Source organism: Phyllopteryx taeniolatus, chromosome 2 (assembly GCF_024500385.1).
Source record: "Phyllopteryx taeniolatus isolate TA_2022b chromosome 2, UOR_Ptae_1.2, whole genome shotgun sequence".
NCBI lineage: Eukaryota > Metazoa > Chordata > Actinopteri > Syngnathiformes > Syngnathidae > Phyllopteryx > Phyllopteryx taeniolatus.
In genome coordinates, this window is record NC_084503.1 from 7493636 (window position 1) to 7515979 (window position 22344).

At 41.6% G+C, this 22344-nt stretch overlaps 1 protein-coding gene across 7 annotated transcripts in view; it reads right to left on the reverse strand.

Annotated features, from left to right (window-relative positions):
• The window catches only part of il16 (interleukin 16), an 87144-nt gene that overhangs the window by 47438 nt on the left and 17362 nt on the right, over window positions 1-22344 (reverse strand). For 6 of the 7 annotated variants that reach the window (XR_009785842.1, XR_009785845.1, XM_061757905.1 and 3 more), the window contains exons 11-12: window positions 14694-14940; window positions 5910-6027 (exon numbers count right to left, since the gene is read on the reverse strand). Coding sequence is in view for 5 of the 7 variants with exons in the window: in XM_061757905.1 (XP_061613889.1) it covers window positions 5910-6027; window positions 14694-14940 (365 nt within the window). In the remaining 2 variants the exon portion in view is untranslated. The remainder of the gene's footprint in view (window positions 1-5909; window positions 6028-14693; window positions 14941-22344) is intronic. The other variant, XM_061757940.1, reaches the window with a different exon arrangement.

Below are 22344 nucleotides of genomic sequence, written 5' to 3' on the forward strand. Positions count from 1 at the left end.
AACGAGTCGAGAATTTCAATTCTGATCCGAGAAGTGTACCAAAGCCACTGAGTAGAGATGTACCAGTAATGGGAGGATGGGATATAAATTATAACCACTACCCTGTGTTCATAATATTTATTGTCATGGTGATGAATATATCTTGTACTGCATATTCAATAACTGCATGACAAAAATGCACTGGCTGCTTGCATGTGGTCAAATTTTGACATTCCCATTTCAGGGTCAGGGCACAGCGGCACGACCATTTTAATAAGCTTGTTATACTGCTCGCTAAACAGTCATGGGAGACCGTGTGTAAAGAAGGCAATAGTCTTTTTAAAGTACTGAACACAGATTTTGCCATAAAATGTACTTCATTCAGTCACACAATAAATTCTGCAAAAATCTGAAGTGACAAGCTAAGGTGCATGAATTAGGTACTCATCTCAAGTCTCTTAATTCCAATCTTCATAGCACCTCACTCTTCATAGCATTGAAAATGACCTTGTAGTCATTGTCGTGCCGCCACATTAAGTAGATGCCACAAGTGTCTAAAACACGCGTCGAGGATGGAGCATCAAGGAGCTTCCATGGGACAGCTTAAATAGAGGGCTGTCTGATGTATCCTTTGCGGAAGTCTCAGTTCCTCGATGTTGACATATGAAAAGGGGCAAGGACCAGCTGGTTCTGAAACGGAGCAGAACTTCAAATTGAATAGTTAACCTTCTGTTTTCAGCCTTCCTGGATTACTTTAGCTTGAATAGACATGTTTTGCTGAGAGTCTGTTCTAGTTTCACAGTATTTGATATCAAAATTAGACTGAGTCATGGTTACTGCACCTAACCAAGCACCTATTTCTAAGGGTTGCAAAGTAGCTAGGCTGTAATTTAAAAAAAAATAAAATCCAAAAATTCACAAAAAGAAAATGTAACCACTACACTGTCTATGCATTCAACTTGCAATTACCGTGTGTTTCTTGCCAGTCTGATTGTCTTCTCCGCAATGATTGTTTCCACCTGTCTGTGTTTTCTTTGGTCCTGTGCTAGTTTGTCGTCTGGTGAGTCTTATTTCTAAGCCATGTATTCCATTCCATGCCATGCTCTTAAGTTAAATCAAGTTTTGTGCCATCCCTGCACTCATTATTACTCAAAGTAGTTGTGTTTTTTAGTTGATACGGTGTCTTTTTTTTAATTTATTTATTTTGATTTTTTGCCACTATTTTTTTCTCAATAAGGTAGATTTTGTGTTTGTTGTACTATTTGGCTTTCCCTCTTTGACATATTTTCTGTTGTACTTTATTCATTGAGGTATTATTCATTTGAACTTTATTGTGTTTGCTTTTGTCGTACATTTGGGTTCAAATGCAGTCCGGACGTGACAGCTATTGTATTTTCCCAACTTGATTTTTAGCCTCCAGTTTCTCATGGCTTGTGGTAAAAAGCTGGTGTTCCCTAAGATTCAGGGTGGACAGGAGCTGAATGAATGGGATGCTAATTCACAAGGTCTTTAAGACCAAAGCTCTGTACGTGAGACCATCACGGACCCTTTCAGTAAGTGTGAGATTTTGTGTGTGTGTGGGTGTAGGTGTTTAAAATACAAGACTGAGTCTGAAGAAGAGAATGACATCTTCACCCATTCTAACCACATCAACTTGAAAGGTCTAGAGTCCCACCTTTTATTTTTACTTTGAATGCCACCACTGCTGAATTGGCAAGTGTTGATGGCAAAGCGCATTTCCCTTTTTACTTATTGCAACGTGAGGGAACAATACGCTGTTAGGAAAGCTTGTTGGCATTTTGTGAAACAAGGTTGTTTCAAAGCAGCACCTTTATTCATGTTAAATTCAATGACAGTTTTGCAGTAACATATGAATCCTAAAGGGAATATTTAATTTCTTGTTCAATTTGGTTAACTGTATTTCAAATTTAAGGGTAGCGTTTAAAGGGCAACTTTCAGAGTTTTGAATGTCTTTTCCTTTCTCCCCGTCTGGAGAATTTTGCGTTTAAAAAAGAAAACCAAATAACTTTAAGGCTACATCACCCAGCCCTGTTCTCAAAATTTCATAAGACTTGTATGAAGCTTCCATAAGTCACTCTGCTTATCCTTGTGATGCTAGGTATCTGAAAGTACAACACTTGATGACAGAGAAGTCATCCAAATCCTTTGCTCAACTACTTGGCCAATGCAGTTGCTTACAGACAAGGATCTGCTGGTACGTGACATTGTCATGTTTCAGGTCATTCACAGGGTTCAAGGCCCATTTCAGAGGTATTCAGTAATAGCTGTTGTACATTATTCTCAATAGGGTATGCCAGCAGGGTTTAAGATGAGCGTCACGAAATATAATGCAAGTCTATGAAACCAACGGGTGATTTGACTTTGCACAAGTGAGTGGTGGTTTGTGCAATTATTTGTTCGTGCAGATTTTGTGAAGGACTGAAAACTCTTGGGGTTCGGTTCTTCAGCAAATTCAAATGATCTTTTCAACATTCGTCTCTCCCCAGAAGGGAGCAACAAGATGGTGGTTACTCTCTGTACTAAGTACTTTAACCAACTGTTTTGTTCTAACCGAAGAGGGGCCATCCATACTTGAGAAAATCTTGGCCTTCACAACAGGAGCATCTGTAGTACCACCTATTGGCTTTTCTCCAACTTTCCAACCTTCTGTCCAGTTCCTTCATCAAGGAGATGACGTTTCTTCTCTGTTCCCTCTTGCCAACGTGTGAACGTGAACGTGTGTTCATTGCATAAAGTTGCCATTATATGCCTCTTACGAACTGTTTAAGGAGAAGTTCGACTTTGCGTTAGGGAACATATACGGGTTTGGCCGAGCATGAACATGTTATTCTCAAATGTGAAAGTACATGGCTAAGAAATCTACAGAAGTAACAATTTTTAAAGTATTTTTGTAACAAAAATAAGAACATTTTCATTAAGTTGACCTATAATCTCAAACTCTTGAGAGGGGAAGAAAAGAAAAAAAACCTCTTTGACAGATGTATAGTCAATGTTCAGTCACTGAATGAATTCATTGAACTACCTAATAAAAGATTTACACTATTCACGTGTGGGCATAAACAACGTGTGCGTGAGCATGATTGCCATGAACTCGTGAATGCCAGGGGCATGTGCGAGAATGTGATTGACATGCTCACGTGAACGCATTTGAGTAGTATTAATGAGAGTGTTTGTGTAGTCCTTATGAGAGCAAGACTCGTGTGTATGAGAGTTTGAGTAGTGTTAATGAGAGTGTTTGAGTAATGTTAATGAGAGTGTTTGAGTAGTCATTATGAGAGCAAGACTCGTGCGTATATGAGAGTGTTTGAGTAGTGTTAATGAGAGTGTTTGAGTAGTGTGAATGAGAGTGAGTAGTGTTAATGAGAGTGTTTGAGTATTCCTTATGAGAGCAAGACTCGTGTGTATGAGAATGTTTGAGTAGTGTTAATAAGAGTGTTTGAGTAGTGTTAATGAGAGTGTTTGAGTTGTGTTTATGAGAGCCTTTTAGTAGTTTGTGTGTGTGTGAGAGCTAATCCTGAATAATGTCCCTAATGGCTCCTCATAGAAACGCCACACGCTTTTACATAGTATGCAGTATTTCTCATATACTGCCCTGCAGTTCGATTATTGGAGCCGGGAGGGTGCTTTGCGTCCTCTCTCTCCCCCTCCCCCCTCTGTTTTCAGCACCTGTCTCCAATCAGCCTCATCACCACCGGTATATAAGCCTGCCTGTTCCAGGAAATCCTCGTCCAAGTATTGCAGTTACTTCCAGCGGTACCATGGCCCATTTACCTCACGTAAGTCACTCTAGTCATCGTTCCCTTTTTTGACTCCTGTGTCTCCTTGTTCTCAGTGTTTTCCCCGTGTTCCTGATCCACGCCATTCCTGCCGCCAAGCCAGCCGCCTGTCCTCACCACTGCCTGCTACCTGTCCACCCCACCGCCTGCCAACCCACCTAGGACCACCGCCATTACCTTTCCTCAATAAACTGTCCATCATTTTACATCTGCCACCGCCTGCTCTTGGATCCAGCTACTCCCCATACGGGACAGAATTCCTATATATTGTGTGCCCCTCGCTCGAGTACCTTTATAACACGCCGCATAGAAAGTCTGTGCCATGTCTGTTGGCTTGTTATATAGGCAAAAGTACAGACGACAGTACTGAAAAGTACTGCGTGGGTCGTTTTTTCCTACTGCCCAGTGCATACCCATATTAGAGTCATAGGAAATTCTCACCTTTTATCTGCGCCGCTTCATCGCTGCACCATGGCAGCTGTAAGATTTAGTTCTCTTGCTGGCAGTTGAGGTCCCGATGGCCATAGGAAAAATAATTGAGACCGCAGCTGTTTCAGCCTCTGCCTAAGTACACCTTTGTATCCAATGCTTTCTGCTAAGTCTTTTTCAAAACTCTCCGGTTCGAAGTCATCAGCACAGAGTTTGGAATGCTTGCTAGGCACCCATAGCTGAGCACGTTTCTACCCCTGTCGATTGACTTTCCCTATCCACTGTTCACGTATTCCTTTTTCACTTGGAAAGCCAAAGAAACTCTTGCAAATGCCTGAACCATTTGTACAGCCAAATGCCACACAATTTTCACCATCGTGAAATTGCTAAATCAGATGACAACTTTACAAGGACGGGAACAACAGCATGGATTAATAACACACAATGCCGAATGAACATCCTGTTTGGGTCGTTTTACATCACAGCGCCGGATAGAGCCGAAGACCGGAAGGCGCTGGATGCAAAAAGCAGAAGGCACATTCTGAATCATATTTATCAATTTAACTGCTGTATATCTGCTATATAATCACTTCGAAATGGCAGATGTGGTTTGTAGAGAGGTTCTCGAGTTATCAAGAACATTTTAAACATCTTTATCCTCTGATCTTTAACATTAAGAATTCACATCTTTATTACGGCAACAGTTCAACATTTTATGGAGCAATGCAAGCTGCGAGCCACACAACTTCACAATTCTGTTGCATGCAAAACAGAGTAACTCTCTGTGTGGCATGACATCAACCAAAATCCCATGGTGCGGTGGAAACTGTAGTTACAGTAATTACTGTATAATTACTTTAAAGTATTTCACTGTAAGGTGTGTGGTACATAACTATAGAATTTACAGGAATATCTAACAGTGTGTGTTGTCTCACAAAGTTCAAAATCAGATCTCATCGATCGATGGCACACCATCAAAACTAGCTTAAACTCCATTTTTGGTGAACCTGCATATGGGCGGGGGCGGAACCAATGTACCTGTATTGTTTGAGCTCAAACACATAATTACAATAAGATAATAAATACATCTGGGTTGAGAGTTGCCGTTGTTTTGCGTTCTGCTCTGTCCTTTAAGTCACATTAAAAACACAATTAAAATACTGTAAAATTTAACATAGCTTCACACAAATAAGAGCTCCTCTAACCGAAGGTGCTATCTTAAACGTCCTGCATTCAATGATTCTGAGTCCCTTTACAAAAAAGTCCCTTTACAAAAAAAAACTAAACAACTTTATCAAAAAAAACCTAATATTTTTATGGTGCAAACACGACGTCGAGCCACCTCCAGAAGTGATTGTGAATTCCCTTTCAGACAGACTGTATGTCATGTCATATGAAGGTAGCAAGCTCTGGAAAAGTCCACTTCCACGATCCATCCATCCATCCATTCATCCATCCATCCATTCATCTATCCATCTATCTATCTATCTATCTATCTATCTATCTATCTATCTATCTATCTATCTATCTATCTATCTATCTATCTATCTATCTATTTATCTATCTATCTATCATATATCTTTTCTTTTAGTCCCATTTAGATAATTTACAAGCCCTTACTGAAGTCTTCTGTCAATGTGTGGCATCTATCATATGAACACTATCTTTTGTTTTAGTCCCATTTAGTAATTTACAAGCCCTTACTGAAGTCTTCCGTCAATGTGTGCCACAGATCCGGGCGATAAGGTATGTATGTAGATTCCAGGACATCCGTCAGTGGATGGAACACAGCACAGTCCAATACCAAGACCAACACTGGCTTCTAGAAAGAAGAAGATTTATACAGATAGTTTTAATTGTGGTATTTCTGTGATAACTGGATGTAAAATTTTTGCTGAAAATTGTTGACTGAATCGATCTGCTGGAGAGCAGAGATGTACACTACAGTATATTCAACAGTTAGAATTTCATCTTCTGGATCAAAGAGAACAAACTTTAATATAATTCTACCAAATCACAGGAACCTGATCTGATTTTTGGATCTTGATATTGTAACGGACAAGCCATTAAAGATGAATACCCAGGAACCACCAGTCTCGTGCTGATTTACATACCTGCCTCGGCTGCCCCGCTGAGCCAGTCTGCGTACACAAGACAGCTAAAGAAAGCCTGGTCTACTTATCAATGGAGAAGCACGGGAGATTTAACTTTGCACACGGATGCTTAATGAATTACCAGCCAGTCCGAAGGAGCTCATCAAAGCTGAGACACGCACAAGTGGTTTCTCACTCGGACGCTAAATTAATTAACTTCCACCCCCAGCCAGCCTGAAGAGTCTCACCAACAAAGACTTATTTTTCCCAATGTTTCCAGTGACATTTGTTCCTTCTGTCTGGGACAATGGATGGGACACTAGCGACACCGACAGGCGGTGGAAAGCTACTACAATTTCGGAGGAACTAATCACAATCTGCACCGAATTTTAAAAACGTTACATGAGCGTTCCCAGTGTTACCATCACAATAGCGCCACTAGTGATTGTATTTCTGCAAATTTTAATGTCTGACGTCAAGTCTGTTTGTCAATTTAACCAGATGAGACGGTTACAGTGTTCTCAACAACCTCATACAATTGAAACATTCATTACAGGGATTAAAGAGGATGTGCGAGTGACAACGCAAAGCTGGAAAGTGGTCTCGTTATCTTAAATCCAATAATTAACATTTTATCCCACTGCTTTTAAACCACAAAATAATCCTAGGATGGAAAAGTAACATTAAGAGGCAGTCTATCTTCCTTTTGGCCCCGGGGGCTGGGGGATAACTCCTTTTTGGCTGGGGATAAAGGCTAAAGCCCCCCTTTGTTGAGCGCGCTCATTCGACCAACTTGCCAAAGACTGGCTCAGCCAGTAAGCCCCACCTCGCACCACGAGGTGGTGAGGACACATCGGACCCTTCCCTGCCACAGGGCATCCTGCCAGCGCTCCCAGCTACCCTTTTGGGTGCCTGGGCAAACTCCGTTGGAAAGGAAGCGGGAAGCGCGCGTCTGCTCCGAACGTCTTGTGAACAGCGACATACGAGGTCCGGCCGCCCTGCCTTGGAATGTATTTTTTACTGCTCTTCTTTTTTTGTTTTTTTTTCCCCTTTTCCGCCAAATCCACCTGTTCCCCGTGCAGACCGGACCGGCCAAACATTCGGGAGATCGACCAGCCTGCCTAAATTCTGTTCCACGTGACGTAAAAATTCACTACCTGTATAATTTTTGTGTGTTTGGGTTCGACAACAGACCTCTGGTTATCGAGAACTCTTATCTAATTCCTGTAGCAACCTTCAGATTACGAGACTGATAAAAGGTTTGTTGTCGCTTTCCCCTAAATTTTATACATATAAAAACTTACGTGGTGCCCTCTACGAGACAAAATAGCTTGATTTATAACGCTGAAACTTAAAATTATACTAAACCGGAAGAAACGCAGGCGTCGCTTCCATCTTATTATTTTCTCCTAAATTAATTACGTTTATATCTAAACCAATATAGGCGACAATATTTATATCACGATCCAAAAATCCGATTTTATCAGTGTCTTAACCTTTATTGTTTTTGTTTTCACTGTTGCATTTGAAAAATTGCATGTGCCATGTCTGGAAGAAAATTGGTTGGATGTTACAGATTCTGAAATTTTGGAAGTTTTTTATAGCCTGACACTATTAGGGGCCGTACAGACCAAAAGTAATATTTACTGCTCTCATGCACATAAAAAAACTCTCACAAACCAAATAAATCTCATATTTACCAAAAACCTCTCACACACAAAAAACTTCTAAAAAAGCCTCTCACAAAACAACCTCTCACACAAAAACACTCTCACAATCACATACCAAACAGCCTTTCTCACTCACCCAAAAATCTCGAACCCACCGAAAAACTTTCACATACAGCAAAAAGCCTATCACACACACCCAAAAAGAACTCTCATAAAAATCTCTTATTTGACAAAAACCCTCCTACTAAAACAAACAAAAAAAAACAGAAAAAAATTATCTTGTTTTTCAGTGTGAGACAAGAAGCAAGAGTCAAAAATTGTGTGTGTGAAAGGAAGCTCAAAAATGAAACCAATAGCCATCTCAAATTGCCCTTTGTCTTTTGGTGTAACTCTCCAGCTGGCTCCCAGATTATCTGCTCCCAATTCCAAAGGATAAGCATTATTGGAGCATTATTGTAATCGGTTTTATGCATTTTGTCCGACATGGAAGATGTGCTTTTAATGTTGTCTGTTGTCTGTTCAATCCCAATGTTTTCCAAGATGGTGCCTCCCCGTGTGGACGCCTTGGTTACGTGCTCTCTAGTATTGTCTATGTTTATGTGTTTTTCGTTCGTCTATGGAGACATTACGCGACTCACTTACACAAGGGAAGACTTTGTCAACCCCGGACTTTCTTTCACCAACTTTCACAAATCCGCTCAGTTTTTTCCCTGAGTTACTCCCCGGGGGGTGGCTGCAGTGTATGGCGCATGGAGACGGAGGTGACGCCACAAAGGGAAGTGAGCCGCCATCCAAGTTAAGCTCCGCAAGAGAGGATACAGATGGGCGTTTCTGTCAATCCACATAGCAAATCTACGCTTCCTACCAAACAAAATGGATGAGCGTCATCTTCTCACAAACACCAGTAAAGACTTTGGACGTTCCGCCGCCCTGTGCTTCACGGAGACTTGGCTTTGTGAGGCTGTCCCCGATGGCGCCATTATGCTCCTGGGCTTCCTTCTTCACCGGGCAGACCGCGTCATGGAGTTATCCGGGTAAAGAAAAAGCGGCGGGATATGCTTCTATATCAATGGAAAACGGTGTACGGACATCATGGAGCTCAGCACACACTGTAGCCCGCATTTAGAGTCGCTGCTTTTGAACTGTAAGCCATTCTACTTGCCTCGTAAGTTCGCATCCGCCTCAAGCTAACACGAATGCCGCACTGCTAACGCTCGCTGAGCAAGTAAACGAAATTGAGAAAAAAAACACCCAGACTCACCCCTCATTATTCTCGGGGACTTTAACAGAACTAAACTCAACCACGCACTCCCTAAATACAAGCAGGACATCGACTTTCCTACCAGGGAAAATAAAATTTTAGACCACTGCTATACTATGCTAAATAACGCATACCGTGCCATACCTTGTGCAGGCCCGGGCTCATCTGATCACTGCTTAATTCACTTAATACCAACATACAGACAAGAACTTAAATGTGCAAAGCCTACAGTGAAAACAGCGAAAAAGTGGACCAACGACGCAAAGGTAGAACTTCAAAGCTGTCTAGACTGCACAGACTGGAGTGTCTTTGAAAATTCAGCTGGCAGCTTGGATGAATATACAGACATTGTCACATCCTATCAGTTTCTATGAAGAGGTGTGTGTACCAACAAAGGCATTTTGAACATTCTATAACAACAAACCGTGGTTCACTGCCAAACCTAAGCAACTTCGCCAGGCTAAAGAGGATGCATATCGAAGTGGGGATAGGGCTCTGTATAATTGCGCTAGAAACCAGCTAACGAAAGAAATGTATTGCAATGAGAAACTATGCAGTAAAGTTAGAAAAACAGTTTAGCACTAACAACTCTAAATCAGTCTGGCATGCATTACACACCCCACACCCACCCAGATGCACCACCGACCAACATCACACCTCTGCGTTGACCATCCACAAACATGATGTGAGACGCATCTTCAAACGACAAAAGATTAACAAAGCGGCACGCCCAGACCTTGTGACCCAATCCTGCCTCAAAGTCTGTGTGGACCAGCTTGCTCCAGTCTTCACACAGATCTTCAATAGATCTCTGGAACTGTGTGAAGTACCATCTTGTTTCAAATGCTCCACCATCATCCCAGTCCCCAAGAAACCTGCAATCTTGGTCTGAATGACTACAGGCCCGTCGCCTTGACATCTGTGGTCAAAAGGTACTTTGAACGCCTCGTGCTGGACCACCACAAGAGCGTCACATATCCCCTGCTGTGCACCTCAACTCACCCGGTTGTCAAACTCCTGAAGTTTGCAGACGACACCACAGTCATCGGCCTCATCAAAGACTGTGACGAGTCTGTGTATCGACAGGAAGTGGAGCGGCTGGAGCTGTGGTGCGGCCGACACAACCTGGAGCTGAACATGTTCAAGACTGTAGAGATGATTGTGGACTTCAGGAGACATCCTTCGCCACAGCTGACCCTCACACTGTCCAACTGCCTTGTGTCAACCATCGAGACCTTCAAGTTCCTGGGAATTACAGTCTCTCAGAACCTGAAGTGGGAGATCAACATCAACTCCATCCTCAAAAAGGCCAAGCAGAGGATGTACTTGTGGCTTCTGAGGAAGCATGGTCTGCCACAGGAGCTGTTGAGGCAGTTCTACACAGCGGTCATCGAATCAGTCCTGTGTTCTTCCATCACAGTCTGGTTTGGTGCTACTAAAAAAAAAAGGACAAATTCCGACTGCAACAGACAATCAAAACAGGTATAAAGATTGTCGGTACCCCCTAGCCACCCTTGAGGACTTGCACGCTGCCAGAACTAAGACAAGAGCATGGAAAATCCTCTTGGACCCTCCACATCCTGGTCAGCACCTCTTCCAGCTCCCTCAGGTAGGCGCTACCGAACAATGCAAACTAAAAGTAGCAGACATTGCAAAAGCTTCTTCCTTCTTGCCATTAACTTCTTAAACAGTTAATTTACAATTCCATTGCAACATTCTGCCAATTTTTTGTCTTGAGCTTGTTGTCACTCACTGTAGTAGTCTCGCCACGCTGCAGTATTTGCATATCTGTTGTTGACCAATACTGGCCACTCATCCCTGAGTAGCATCTGCAACATTTGCACAATTGACTGAGTAGCATCTACAACATTTGCACAGTCGATATTGTGCCTGGTTATCGCACTACTAGTCACTTTAAACTGCATACATTTGTTGAAGTCTCATCGCCCTTTATACAATGGTCACTGCACCAGACTATTGCTCTATTAGTCATTCAAACTGCTCTCATTGCTAGAGAACGCTGCATCTTTTTGCACAATTATCAAAATAAAATAAAATAAAAAATATACCGGCATTACCAGATTATGAGCAACCTTTTATTGCTCAGTGACTGTTTTAAATTTTTTTATTTTTTTTTTAAATGTCTTTATGTCTCAAAAATATTATCTGTCAATAGACTGTCTGTTCTCGTACTAGAGCAGCTCCAACTACTGGAGACAAATTCCTTGCGTGTTTTTTGACATACTTGGCAAATAAAGATGATTCTGATTCACACTCTGATGTTTTGTATACAAGTAGACTTCAGGCAAATCATTTCACCAACACCATTGTCACGGATATCGACTCTTAAAGCAAAAACCTGGCCTATTCTGCTTCTCCAAATCCACTCAACACAACCCTGAACATTCCTGGGATACACCAACATAAGCCGGGAGGATGTCTGTTTTAACTCATGGATACTCCCAAGACCAAAGTACAAAGACTTCCCAGTGGGCGCACCTCATTGATCGAACACGGACACCCCCAAGTGGTGGCCAAAAACACTGCAAGATGGAGCCCTTGTGACCATATGTCATATGTGTCAAGAATGAACAATGAAATTAAGGAAATACCACGCCTGTATGAATGCGTAAAGGCCTGCATAAGTACCCTGAATGTGCTCCCTGATTTCTGTGTCATTAATTGGTTGATTCTGGAGGGTTGGCTGGCGATGAGTCTGTTCATGAGGACTGTACAACAGTGTTTTAAAACAAAAGTGTGAAATAACATTGTGTTAACAAATGTTATTTGATATGCCAGAACTAAGATTGAAACAATTTAATTTCATATACTTAATCTCTGCTTGAGACAGTTTAAAAGTTTGGAATTGTTTACAAAAATGTGCGGAGTTCATACGTGAGTAGGGCGTGACCCGCGTACTTAAGAAACTTCAGACAGAAATCTGAGTCAGGCCGTGATCTCTTTTCTCCTGCGTTTCAGAGGTATAAAAGCAGACCTTTTTTGTCCATCCTCACTTGTTTCCTGGTTTTGCATCAGCCCTCGCCTCCCTGAGTCTCTTGGCTCCGGCCATCCCTTCCCCTCCCCTGCTTTCTTTTTCCAAGCCACTTTTTGGCCTTGCGAGGTGACTTAAGAGAAACCTCTGGTCCATCCACAAGTTACAATCTCAACCGAGAGTAAAAGCGTAGGCCGCCTGCAGGACCAACAGCAGGGAAGGTTACAAGCGCAACTTCCCGCGCACATGTAACCATCAGTTTTCCTTTTTGTTGTCCTTTTCCGTTTTTCTTCCTTTTGTCCATCTTCTTCCTCAACGTTTCAACTGCCTTATTTCCGTCTGAGATGACCGAGAAAAAGAGCCTCCTACTCTGCGACCACGAGATCCTCGAATAGTGAGTAAACATTGCAGTAACTACCATAATAAGCGCAAATTGGTGCATAGTAGCTTGGGATTAGTTTAATGATTTTCCCCCAATTTCCCTGTAGTTTCACATTAAATGTTACACATATCAAGCAGCCTTAATGTGTACTGTGTGTTAGAGTCAAAGATATTGACCTCTGCAATCGAGAACTAATTTGACATTACTGTGACAAACCTTTCAGAAAAAGATTGATCCACGAGGTTTTTCATCGTTTTGCCCTGCTGTTAGCTAATCAATGACGTGGTGCCCCAGTTATATACTCACTAAACATCCTTATTTACAATATCTTCCCGTTTCACTTGAAACAGACCCCAGGAAACAAAGGAGAATGCAAACATTATCCTCCGACCCCTTAACACATTATGTGAAATCATATGTGAAATCAGATGCACCTGAGCTTAAGTTTGAGTGTCATAGCAAAGGGTGTGAATACCTATGTACCTATTATGTTTGAATGTTTATATTTTTTATAAATTTACACAAATGTCTGAAAATATGTTTTAAACTTTGTCGTTATTGAATATTTTATGTAGATTTTTTTTTAAAGACACTATACACAAACCAGCTCTAGAATAAGTCTATAACATAGCAAAATATGGAAAACGTCAAGGGGTGTGCATACTTCCTGGTGGCACTGTAGATCTAACAATGCCACCCGCATATAAGGAAGCAATTTACTGTAACACACTCACGATCAAGGTTATTTAAACACATTAATGTTCACAAGGAACGCCCCACACACACGATCTGCATCAGATATAACAATGATACATTTAAGTTTGTACAGTCTAAATTAATACTTGGTGTAAGAACAAAAACAGCAAGTATTGTTGTGATCGGAATGCTGCTACTGTTGTTTGCTTGTTCAATCATGTTGTTTTGAGCTCAAGTCAGTCATTGCAGTGATGGACCAAATTACTCCAAAGGCTGCAGCAATGACAATGAAATAATTCTGGAAATAAAATGGTTGTGCACCATGTTGTATTTAACCTCTCTATATAGTGAATTTTATATTTCTATAGTGCATGCGAAAATTGTGTGTATCCCCCCCCCCCCCCCCCCCCCCCCCAACTTTACTTCAATTCATTGTGAATGGACAGACAAACAGCAGTGAAAGCATATCTTCGGTGCTAAATACAATAGGGTTTCACACACATTTGTCCTTTGGCTTCCATCTTCTAGACATTTTTGACTCTCGCTTAGGCAAAAAAGGTCTCACCCAAAAAAGGTTTTTTTTCTCTCTTTGTGAGGGTTTTTTAATTTTAAGAAGAGGACTTTTGGTGGAAGACACTTGTTCAATGTATTTTTAGTTTTTTTGGTGTGTGTGTGTGGTGTGTGTGTGTGCATGTGTGCACGCGTGTGTGCGTCTGTGTGCGTGTGTGTGTGTGTGAGAGAGAGAGCGAGAGTGTTTTTCTGAGGGAGTGAGTGGTTTATCGCTGAGTGTGATAGTTGTGGTGTGAGTGATTTTGTTGTGCAGGTCTCTGTATGTGTGTGTGTGTGTGTGTGTGAGTGAGTGAGTGAGTGAGTGAGTGAGTGAGTGAGTGAGTGAGTGAGTGAGTGAGAGAGGCAGAGAGAGATAAAGAGAGAGATGAAGAGAGGCAGTGAGAGACTGTGAGACAGAAAGTGTCAGAGGGAGAGTCCGGAATGGTTTTGGGTGCGTATAAAAGGTTTTTCAGTGATTGTGAGAGTGTTTTTGTGATTTTTTGTTTTTTTAGTGTGTGTGTGTGCGTTTGTGTGTGTGAATTTTTTGGTTCATGGAAGTGGTTTATTTGTTGTGTGTGGGAGGCAAATGTTATTTTTGGCCTATACGGCACCTTATATTATCCATCTGTGGATTCGCACTGACATAATGGGTAGCTTACTTTGAACCCACCCTTCCTAAGCAATCCAGGTTGAGAGTTCAAAAACTGGATAGTAAATCACACACAAATGATAAACACACACAAATGATAAACCGACAATCCCATGGTAATGAAAAAGTTTGCATATGAAATACAACGATGGAGGAAAACAACATACAACTTGATGACAATTCACGGGAGTCTGACCTTTCTGCAGAATGATCTCCATCATGATGCGGTCTCCTGGTTTAGCAGGTGAACAAGGAACAGTAACTCTGGAATTGTTACAAACTTTGTAGTTGTAATCTCCCAGGTCCTCACTGATTCTAGCCATGCTGGTGGTGGAGCTGAGTGAGCGTGATCGGCACAGCTGCACTACCTGGGCCTGGCCACACAAGGCCCCCACTCGCAGGCTAGTCCTCACCACCAGAGTCAATAGACCCTTTCTGATCTGCTGCAAAACACATTATGGTATTTTTCAGTCCATTTGGTACATTTCTCATATAAGAATAGAAATTCTTAAAACAATTTTTTTAACTACAATTATGCACATCAAAAAAGCAGTTTCTCATTTCTTTGAACAAGTTGCAAATTCTTTGATACATCCATGCATTATGTCCAATTGTCCAGGTGGCGACCCCTAACGGGATAAGCCGAAAGGAAAAGAAGAAGAAGAGCCTACATATAGCAGAATTTCCAGGTGTTTATATCTTGATTGGTGATTCTCAATCTAATGGTTGTTCTCTCCAAAACATATACCGGTAATTTCATTGTTTAAGTCATCACATGCACAATGGGCTGTTAAATTTTCTAAATTTGTCAAGAACATAATATGAACGAATGACACATTTGACAGTCAGATGAAACTAGAACTTGACTAGTTCTAAGGAATTAATATCACGTTTCTCAACCATTGTTAATGCTGCCAAACATAGAGCTTGACCAGGACCAGTACCATTCCTGAAAAAGCATTTGTATATACAATCATATATATATACTGTACATATATTTATGGTCGGCATGGTGATTAACTGGTTAGCACATCTGCCTCACAGTTCTGTGGACCAGGGTTCAAATTCCTGGCCCCGCCTGTGTGGAGTTTGCATGTTCTCCCCGTGCCTGCGTGGGTTTTCTCCGGGTACTCCAGATTCCTCCCACATCCCAAAAACATGCATGGTATGTTGATTGAAGACTCTAAATTGCCTGTAGGTGTGAATATGAGTGTGACTGGTTATTTGTTTATACAGTGGGCAAAAAGGTATTTAGTCAGCCACCAATTGTGCAAGTTCTCCCACTTAAAAATATGAGAGAGGCCTGTAATTTTCATAGGTATACCTCACCTATGAGAGACAAAATGAGGGGGGGGGGGGGGGGAAACTGAAAATCACATTGCGTTAGCAAATTATGGGGAAAAATAATTATTTGGTCACCTACAAACAAGCAAGATTTCTGGCTCTTACAGACCTGTAACCTCTTCATTAAGAGGCTCCTCTGTCCACTCGTTACCTGTATTAATGGCACCTGTTTGAATTTATCAGTATAAAAGACACCTGTCCACAACCTCAAACAGTCACACTCCAAACTCCACTATGGCCAAGACCAAAGAGCTGTCAAAGGACACCAGAAACAAAATTGTAGACCTCCACCAGGCTGTGAAGACTGAATCTTCAATAGGTAAGCAGCTTGGTGTGAAGAAATCAACTGTGGGAGCAATTATTAGAAAATGGAAGACATACAAGACCACTGATAATCTCTGTCGATCTGGGACTCCACGCAAGATCTCACCCTGTAGGGTCAAAATGATCACAAGAACGGTGAGAAAAAAATCCCTGAACCACACTGGGGGACCTAGTGAATGACATTCAGAGAGCTGGGACGAAAGTAATAAAGGCTACCATCAGTAACACACTATGCCGCCAGGAGTCAAATCCTGCAGTGCCAGACGTGTCCCCCTGCTTAAGCCAGTACATGTCCAGGCCTGTCTGAAGTTTCCTAGAGAGCATTTGGATGAAACCAAAATAGAACTTTTTGTTAAAAACTGAACTTGTCGTGTTTGGAGGAGTTGCATCTAAAGAACACCATACCTACTGTGAAACGTCATGCTTTGGGGCTGTTTTTCTGCAAAGGGACAAGGACGACTGATCAGTGTAAAGGAAAGAATGAATTGGGCCATGTATCGTGACATTTTGAGTGAAAACCTCCTTCCATCAGCAAGGGCATTGAAGATGAAACGTGGCTGGGTCTTTCAGCATGACAATGATCCCAAACACAACGCCCAGGCAACGAAGGAGTGGCTTCGTAAGAAGCATTTCAAGGTACTGGAGTGGCCTAGCCAGTCTCCAGATCTCAACGCCATAGAAAATCTTTGGAAGGAGTTGAAAGTACGTGTTACCCAGTGACAGCTCCAAAACATCACTGCTCTAGAGGATATCTACATGGAGCAATGGGCCAAAATACCAGCAACAGTGTGTGAAAACCTTGTGAAGACTTAAAGAAAATGTTTGACCTCTATCATTGCCAACAAAGGGTATATAACAAAGTAATGAGATGAACTTTAGTTATTTTTGACCAAAAACTTATTTTCCACCATAATTTTCTAATAAAGTCTTTAAAAATCAGACAATGTGTTTTTCACATTTTGTCTCTCATAGGTGAGGTATACCTATGATGAAAATTACAGGCGTCTCTCATCTTTTTAAGCGGGAGAACTTGCACAATTGGTGGCTAACTAAATACTTATTTTGCTCCACTGTATGTGCTCTGCGATTGGCTGTGTACCCCGCCTCTTGCCGAAGATAGCTGGGATAGGCTCCAGCACGCCCGTGACCCTAGTGAAGAAAAGCGGTGCAGAAAATAGATGGCTGGATTTATTTTTGTTTCGGATGCTACTTTACTTTACTTTGCGCTGTGCAAAGGTAGGGTACGTCAAACCTCTGTCTTTTGAATCCTCAAAACAGGGTGGTGACCATCCATTTAGCAGCCTAGGATTTAGCTCAGTGGTTAGTGCACTCAACCCTCAATCTGAGCGGTGATGGGTGCATGGTGAGCCCCCCTGTAAATGATTTGTTGAATTATTATTATTATTTTTTTAACCCAAAATATTATTGATTATTATTAAGGGTGATATACCATGGTGTGTCCCTGCAGTTCCGTTGTTGGAGCGTGGGTGGCGCTTTGTGCCCCTCTTGCCCTCTCTCTCTCTCCCCCACTCTCTTTTCCCCATACTCTGCCTGCATTTAAGCCTGCCAGATCCAAGACTCCACTGCCAGAGTATTAACGTTCTCCCGTGGTACACCGGCTCTCTGCCCAACACGTAAGCTACGCCAGTCCTCGCAATACTTCTGACCTCCGTGTGTTACCTTGTCCTCAGTGCTCCTTCCATGTTCCCCGCCGTGTTGATCTCTTCCACCACACCGCCAAGCCATCCACCTGCCCACGCCACTGCCTGTTGCACGTTCCCTGTCTCGACAACCCGCCAGTACGCCTCAAGGATATATCTCCATATCCTCTTCAATAAACCTTTCACCACAAACCTCCCAGCTTCCACTTGCTTCTGGGTCCAATCAGAAATCAAATCGTGACAGGATAAACCACCAATAGGCGTTTTTTTGGGTTATCCCCCCCCCAAAAAAAAGAAAAACAAAAACAAGGGGGAAAAAATGAAAGAAATTTGAAAAAGAAAAAAAACGACTCCACGGGTGCCAAACAGCAACTATGCGAGGCTCCACTATAATTGACAAGCAATTGACAATTGACTAGTAGCATGGGACTTTCTGCTGTTAGCTGGGGCCACGACTTACTAATTATTACTACCAGCAGTGATGAAAACACAATTTGTCAGTATTCCTTAGCTATTTGTGAACCTTTGTGCTACATTTGCAAGGGGTTAGGGTTAGGGCAGGGGTGTCATACTCAAATTACCAGTTGGCCAAAATGAAAAATTGTGACAAAGTCACGGGCCAAACTCAATATTTAATGAAAGTTGACTGCGATTGTTCATGTTTTCCCTTCTCTCCTGATATGCAATGTTAAACTCTTTCATAAAAGAATGTATTGAATCTGGAATAAGCAAACTTTAATATTATAAACACACATGAGAAGTCAAATTTCCAATAAAAGACACATCAGTGGAGTTGTTTCTTATTTAAATAGATAAAGTGGGTAGTCTTTCAAGTTCCTTTTTAATGGAAATCTTTTCAAAGGCCAACAACAAAACAACCTCCCAAAAATGTCTTTCATTGAAAAACCAACCTTTAAACTATTAAATTGCAACAAAGCTCAATTTCGTGTTTTGTTTCAAAATACATGAAATATGTTTGAAGTGCTGAAAACATGCAAAGACTGCAAAAAATATAGCACTGAATTGTTTAGAAGGTCCCATATATTGGCTATTTAGACCTCCATAAAGTGACTCTCTAACATGGACTTCGTGTATGTGTCAATATCATTGGAAAAAAAAACTTTGGTTTTGTCATACAAGTGTCCAGAAAAGGCCCCTCTGACAGGTACTTCTGTTTGACCCAGTTTTGTATCCGTTTTGTCCATACTTGGCTAAGATCGCCCCCTTTCCTCTGATTGGTTGCCTCCGTGTATAAGAGCCAACCCTCACTACTTGTGAGAGCACACACGTGTTTGTTATGGTCACAGCTCTGGCTTGGGAGCGGAGAGGTAGATGAAGACCTTCGCCGGTGACATAGATAAGCTCAACAAATTTGAATGACCTGATTTCAGGCCACTAGCAAGAAATACGTCTGAAAATCAGGAATGCGTGGATGATTTTTTAATTCATATTTCACGTTTACTGAGGCACCATAGAGACAATATTACATCCCAAATACTAGAAAAAAATTGGTTAGGCAAAATAAGTGAACTTTAAAACACTCGTTCACCTTCCAAATTTTCCTGATTTTGTGGGTGGGGCGAAAAACTAGCCCTCTGATGTCAAAGGGCTGGTGTTTATACCCCACTATATAAAAACCAAGCGCAGTTATTCCATGCAGTGGTCATTCAGCGTAATTGCACTTTCTTGTTCATAAATAGCGTGCATTTGGCCATGAAACTATGTTCACAACTTGAAAAAAATACAACCCCAATTCCAATAAAGTTGGGACATTGTGTTAAACATAAATAAAAACAGAATACAATGATTTGCAAATCATGTTCAACCTATATTTAATTGAATACACTACAAAGACAAGATATTTAATGTTCAAACTGATAAACTTTATTGTTTTTAGCAAATAATGATTAACTTAGAATTTTATGTCAGTCATTCACAAGCAAACATGGGGCGAGGTTCACCTCTTTATGAACAAGTGTGTGAGAAAATAGTCTAACAGTTTAATGACAATGTTCCTCAATGTACAATTGTAAGGAATTTAGGGATTTCATCATTTACGGTCCATAACATCATCAAAAGGTTCAGAGAATCTGGAGAAATCACTCCATGTAAGCGGCAACGTTGAATGCCTGTGACCTTTGATCCCTCAAGCGGCACTGCATCAAAAACCGACATCAATGTGTCAAGGATATCACCACATGGGCTCAGGAACACTTCAGAAAACCAATGTCAGTAAATACAGTTCGGCGCTACAGCTGAAAGTGCAACTTGAAACTCTACTATGCAAAGCAAAAGCCATTTATCAACAACACCCAGAAACGCCGCCGGCTTCTCTGGACCCGAGCTCATCTAAGATGGAGTGATGCAAAGTGGAAAAGTGTTCTGTGGTCCGACGAGTCCACATTTCAAATTGTTTTTGGAAATTGTGGAAGTCGTGTCCTCCGGGCCAAAGAGGAAAAAACAAACAATAAAAACAATAAAGTTGATCAGTTTGAACATTAAATATCTCGTCTTTACAGTGTATTCAATTAAATATAGGTTGAACATGATTTGCAAATCATTGTATTCTGTTTTTATTTATGTTTAACACAACGTCCCAACTTCATTGGAATTGGGGTTGTACATCTTCCCTGAAGTGTAATATGTTTTGTGTTATTCGGCCAACGTGTTTTGCCGTCTGGCAGCCACGGACGAGTGTTATGTTGCGAGGCTGTGCCACCCCGCAGCCCATTGCCAGCAGTTAGAGAAGCCGCTGGAGATCCAGCAAAACAGTATTAGTGCCGTTAGCCTCATTGCCTCCCTCGGAGGGAAAAATTAATCGAGGAGGACCAGAGAGTGTTACACGGCTTTGGCCGGTTGTGGAGCACCATTCCGTGGCCACAGAAGCGCATTGTCCGCTGAATTTGAAAGGAGGGGAAATTGTCCTGGCAGCATAGTTTATGGTCATTATGGCGGCTCAGAGGCTGCTTCTCTGCAGCCTGTGAAAGCGTGTGATATCTCTATCTGGAAAGGTGTCGTGAGAGAAGGAAGGTGGTACGTATATTTGTTTGACAGGAGAGGCGGAATTTTCACAGCTCTCTTCACCATTTTGAAGCCCAATTTCACGTACTTTGCATTTTTTTCCCCATTCATTCACTGTCAATCTTGTTCATAATACTCTTCTCTGTTACGTGGCAAATTTAAAAACAAGACATGTTTTTTTTCTCCTGTTTGGTTGCACTTTTAACAGCCCATGCCTTGGAGGAGAAAAGAGCATGAAGAAAACATCAAACAAACATTATTCAAGTGATGCTAAATTCTTTCAATGCAGCCAAGTTGCCTCCACATACAAGACGAAAGGGTCTGTCCTTTACTTTCAAAGCTTCTGTTTTCCATCTTTTGTTTGACCATTTCTGGGAAGGGGAGGTGTAGCTTTGCCCGAGGAGACTGGTAATATGGTTGCTAATGACTGCAACGGAAAAGGAAGTAGCGCTTGCTGTTCTCGACTGACGCACCAATAGAAAGCATTCTGGTATTTGTAGTATTGGCGGTGCATGCACTATATAGTGGCGGGCCAGCTGTAATACACATTTGATATAAAGAAATAAATGATGGTTGTTGTTCAGTCATCAGTTGTATTTAAAAAAAAACAATATTTCGCAAATTCTGCCAGGGTATGTAAACTTATGAGTACAACTGTACATATTATGCAGTCATACATACCACTGTCATATTAGAATGAAAGTGTAGGCTACACCGTTTTCATAACTTCTAGGTGGTGCCGGCATATTAAACTGAAAGTGTACACCTTTCTCATAACCTCTCGGTGGCGGTGGAATATTTAAATGAATGTGTACCACTTTTTCTTAACCTCTAGATGGCGGCATACATTTATAAAATGGGCAACCTCCCCCCATACCTATGTATAATGAGCACCAGTGATTTTTTTTGGGGGGGGAAAAAATGCTCATTATACATGAGAAATTACGGTATGTGACAAGTGTACTCTAACACCAAATTGCTTATTTCAATGTTTTGTGACTGCATGTAACAATAGCTTAGCAATTAGCATGGCTTTGACATTGTCTTTAGCTATCCACTCCTCATCCTCCCTTTGTGACACTTGTAAAAAGCATGGTAAGAAGTGAAGCTTATTCGCTACCATGGAGGCAATGATCAGTGACTTAAAATGGCTGGGGGGCGGGCGGTGAAATAAAAAAGCATGTACCAAGTAGCTGTTCAATGTGGGCATGCCAGTAATGTCAGACGGTAGATTCCCCCCGATATCCGAAACAATCAGTGTTACGGCTGTAACGAGTCAACGTTCAGTGATTTCCGTAACAAAATACGGATGTTCCGTAACATTTGACAGCTCTGGATGGGCGCTGCATTTTGCGACCACTGACTATTGAGATGAGAAAGGAAATGAAAGGAAAGGGACGATCTATTTTGGGGGCTCTGACTATTTACATGATCAAGGAATTTAGTTTTAACAAATGACTGTTTTGGAATAGATATGTGCTTTTGCAAGTGGGCATT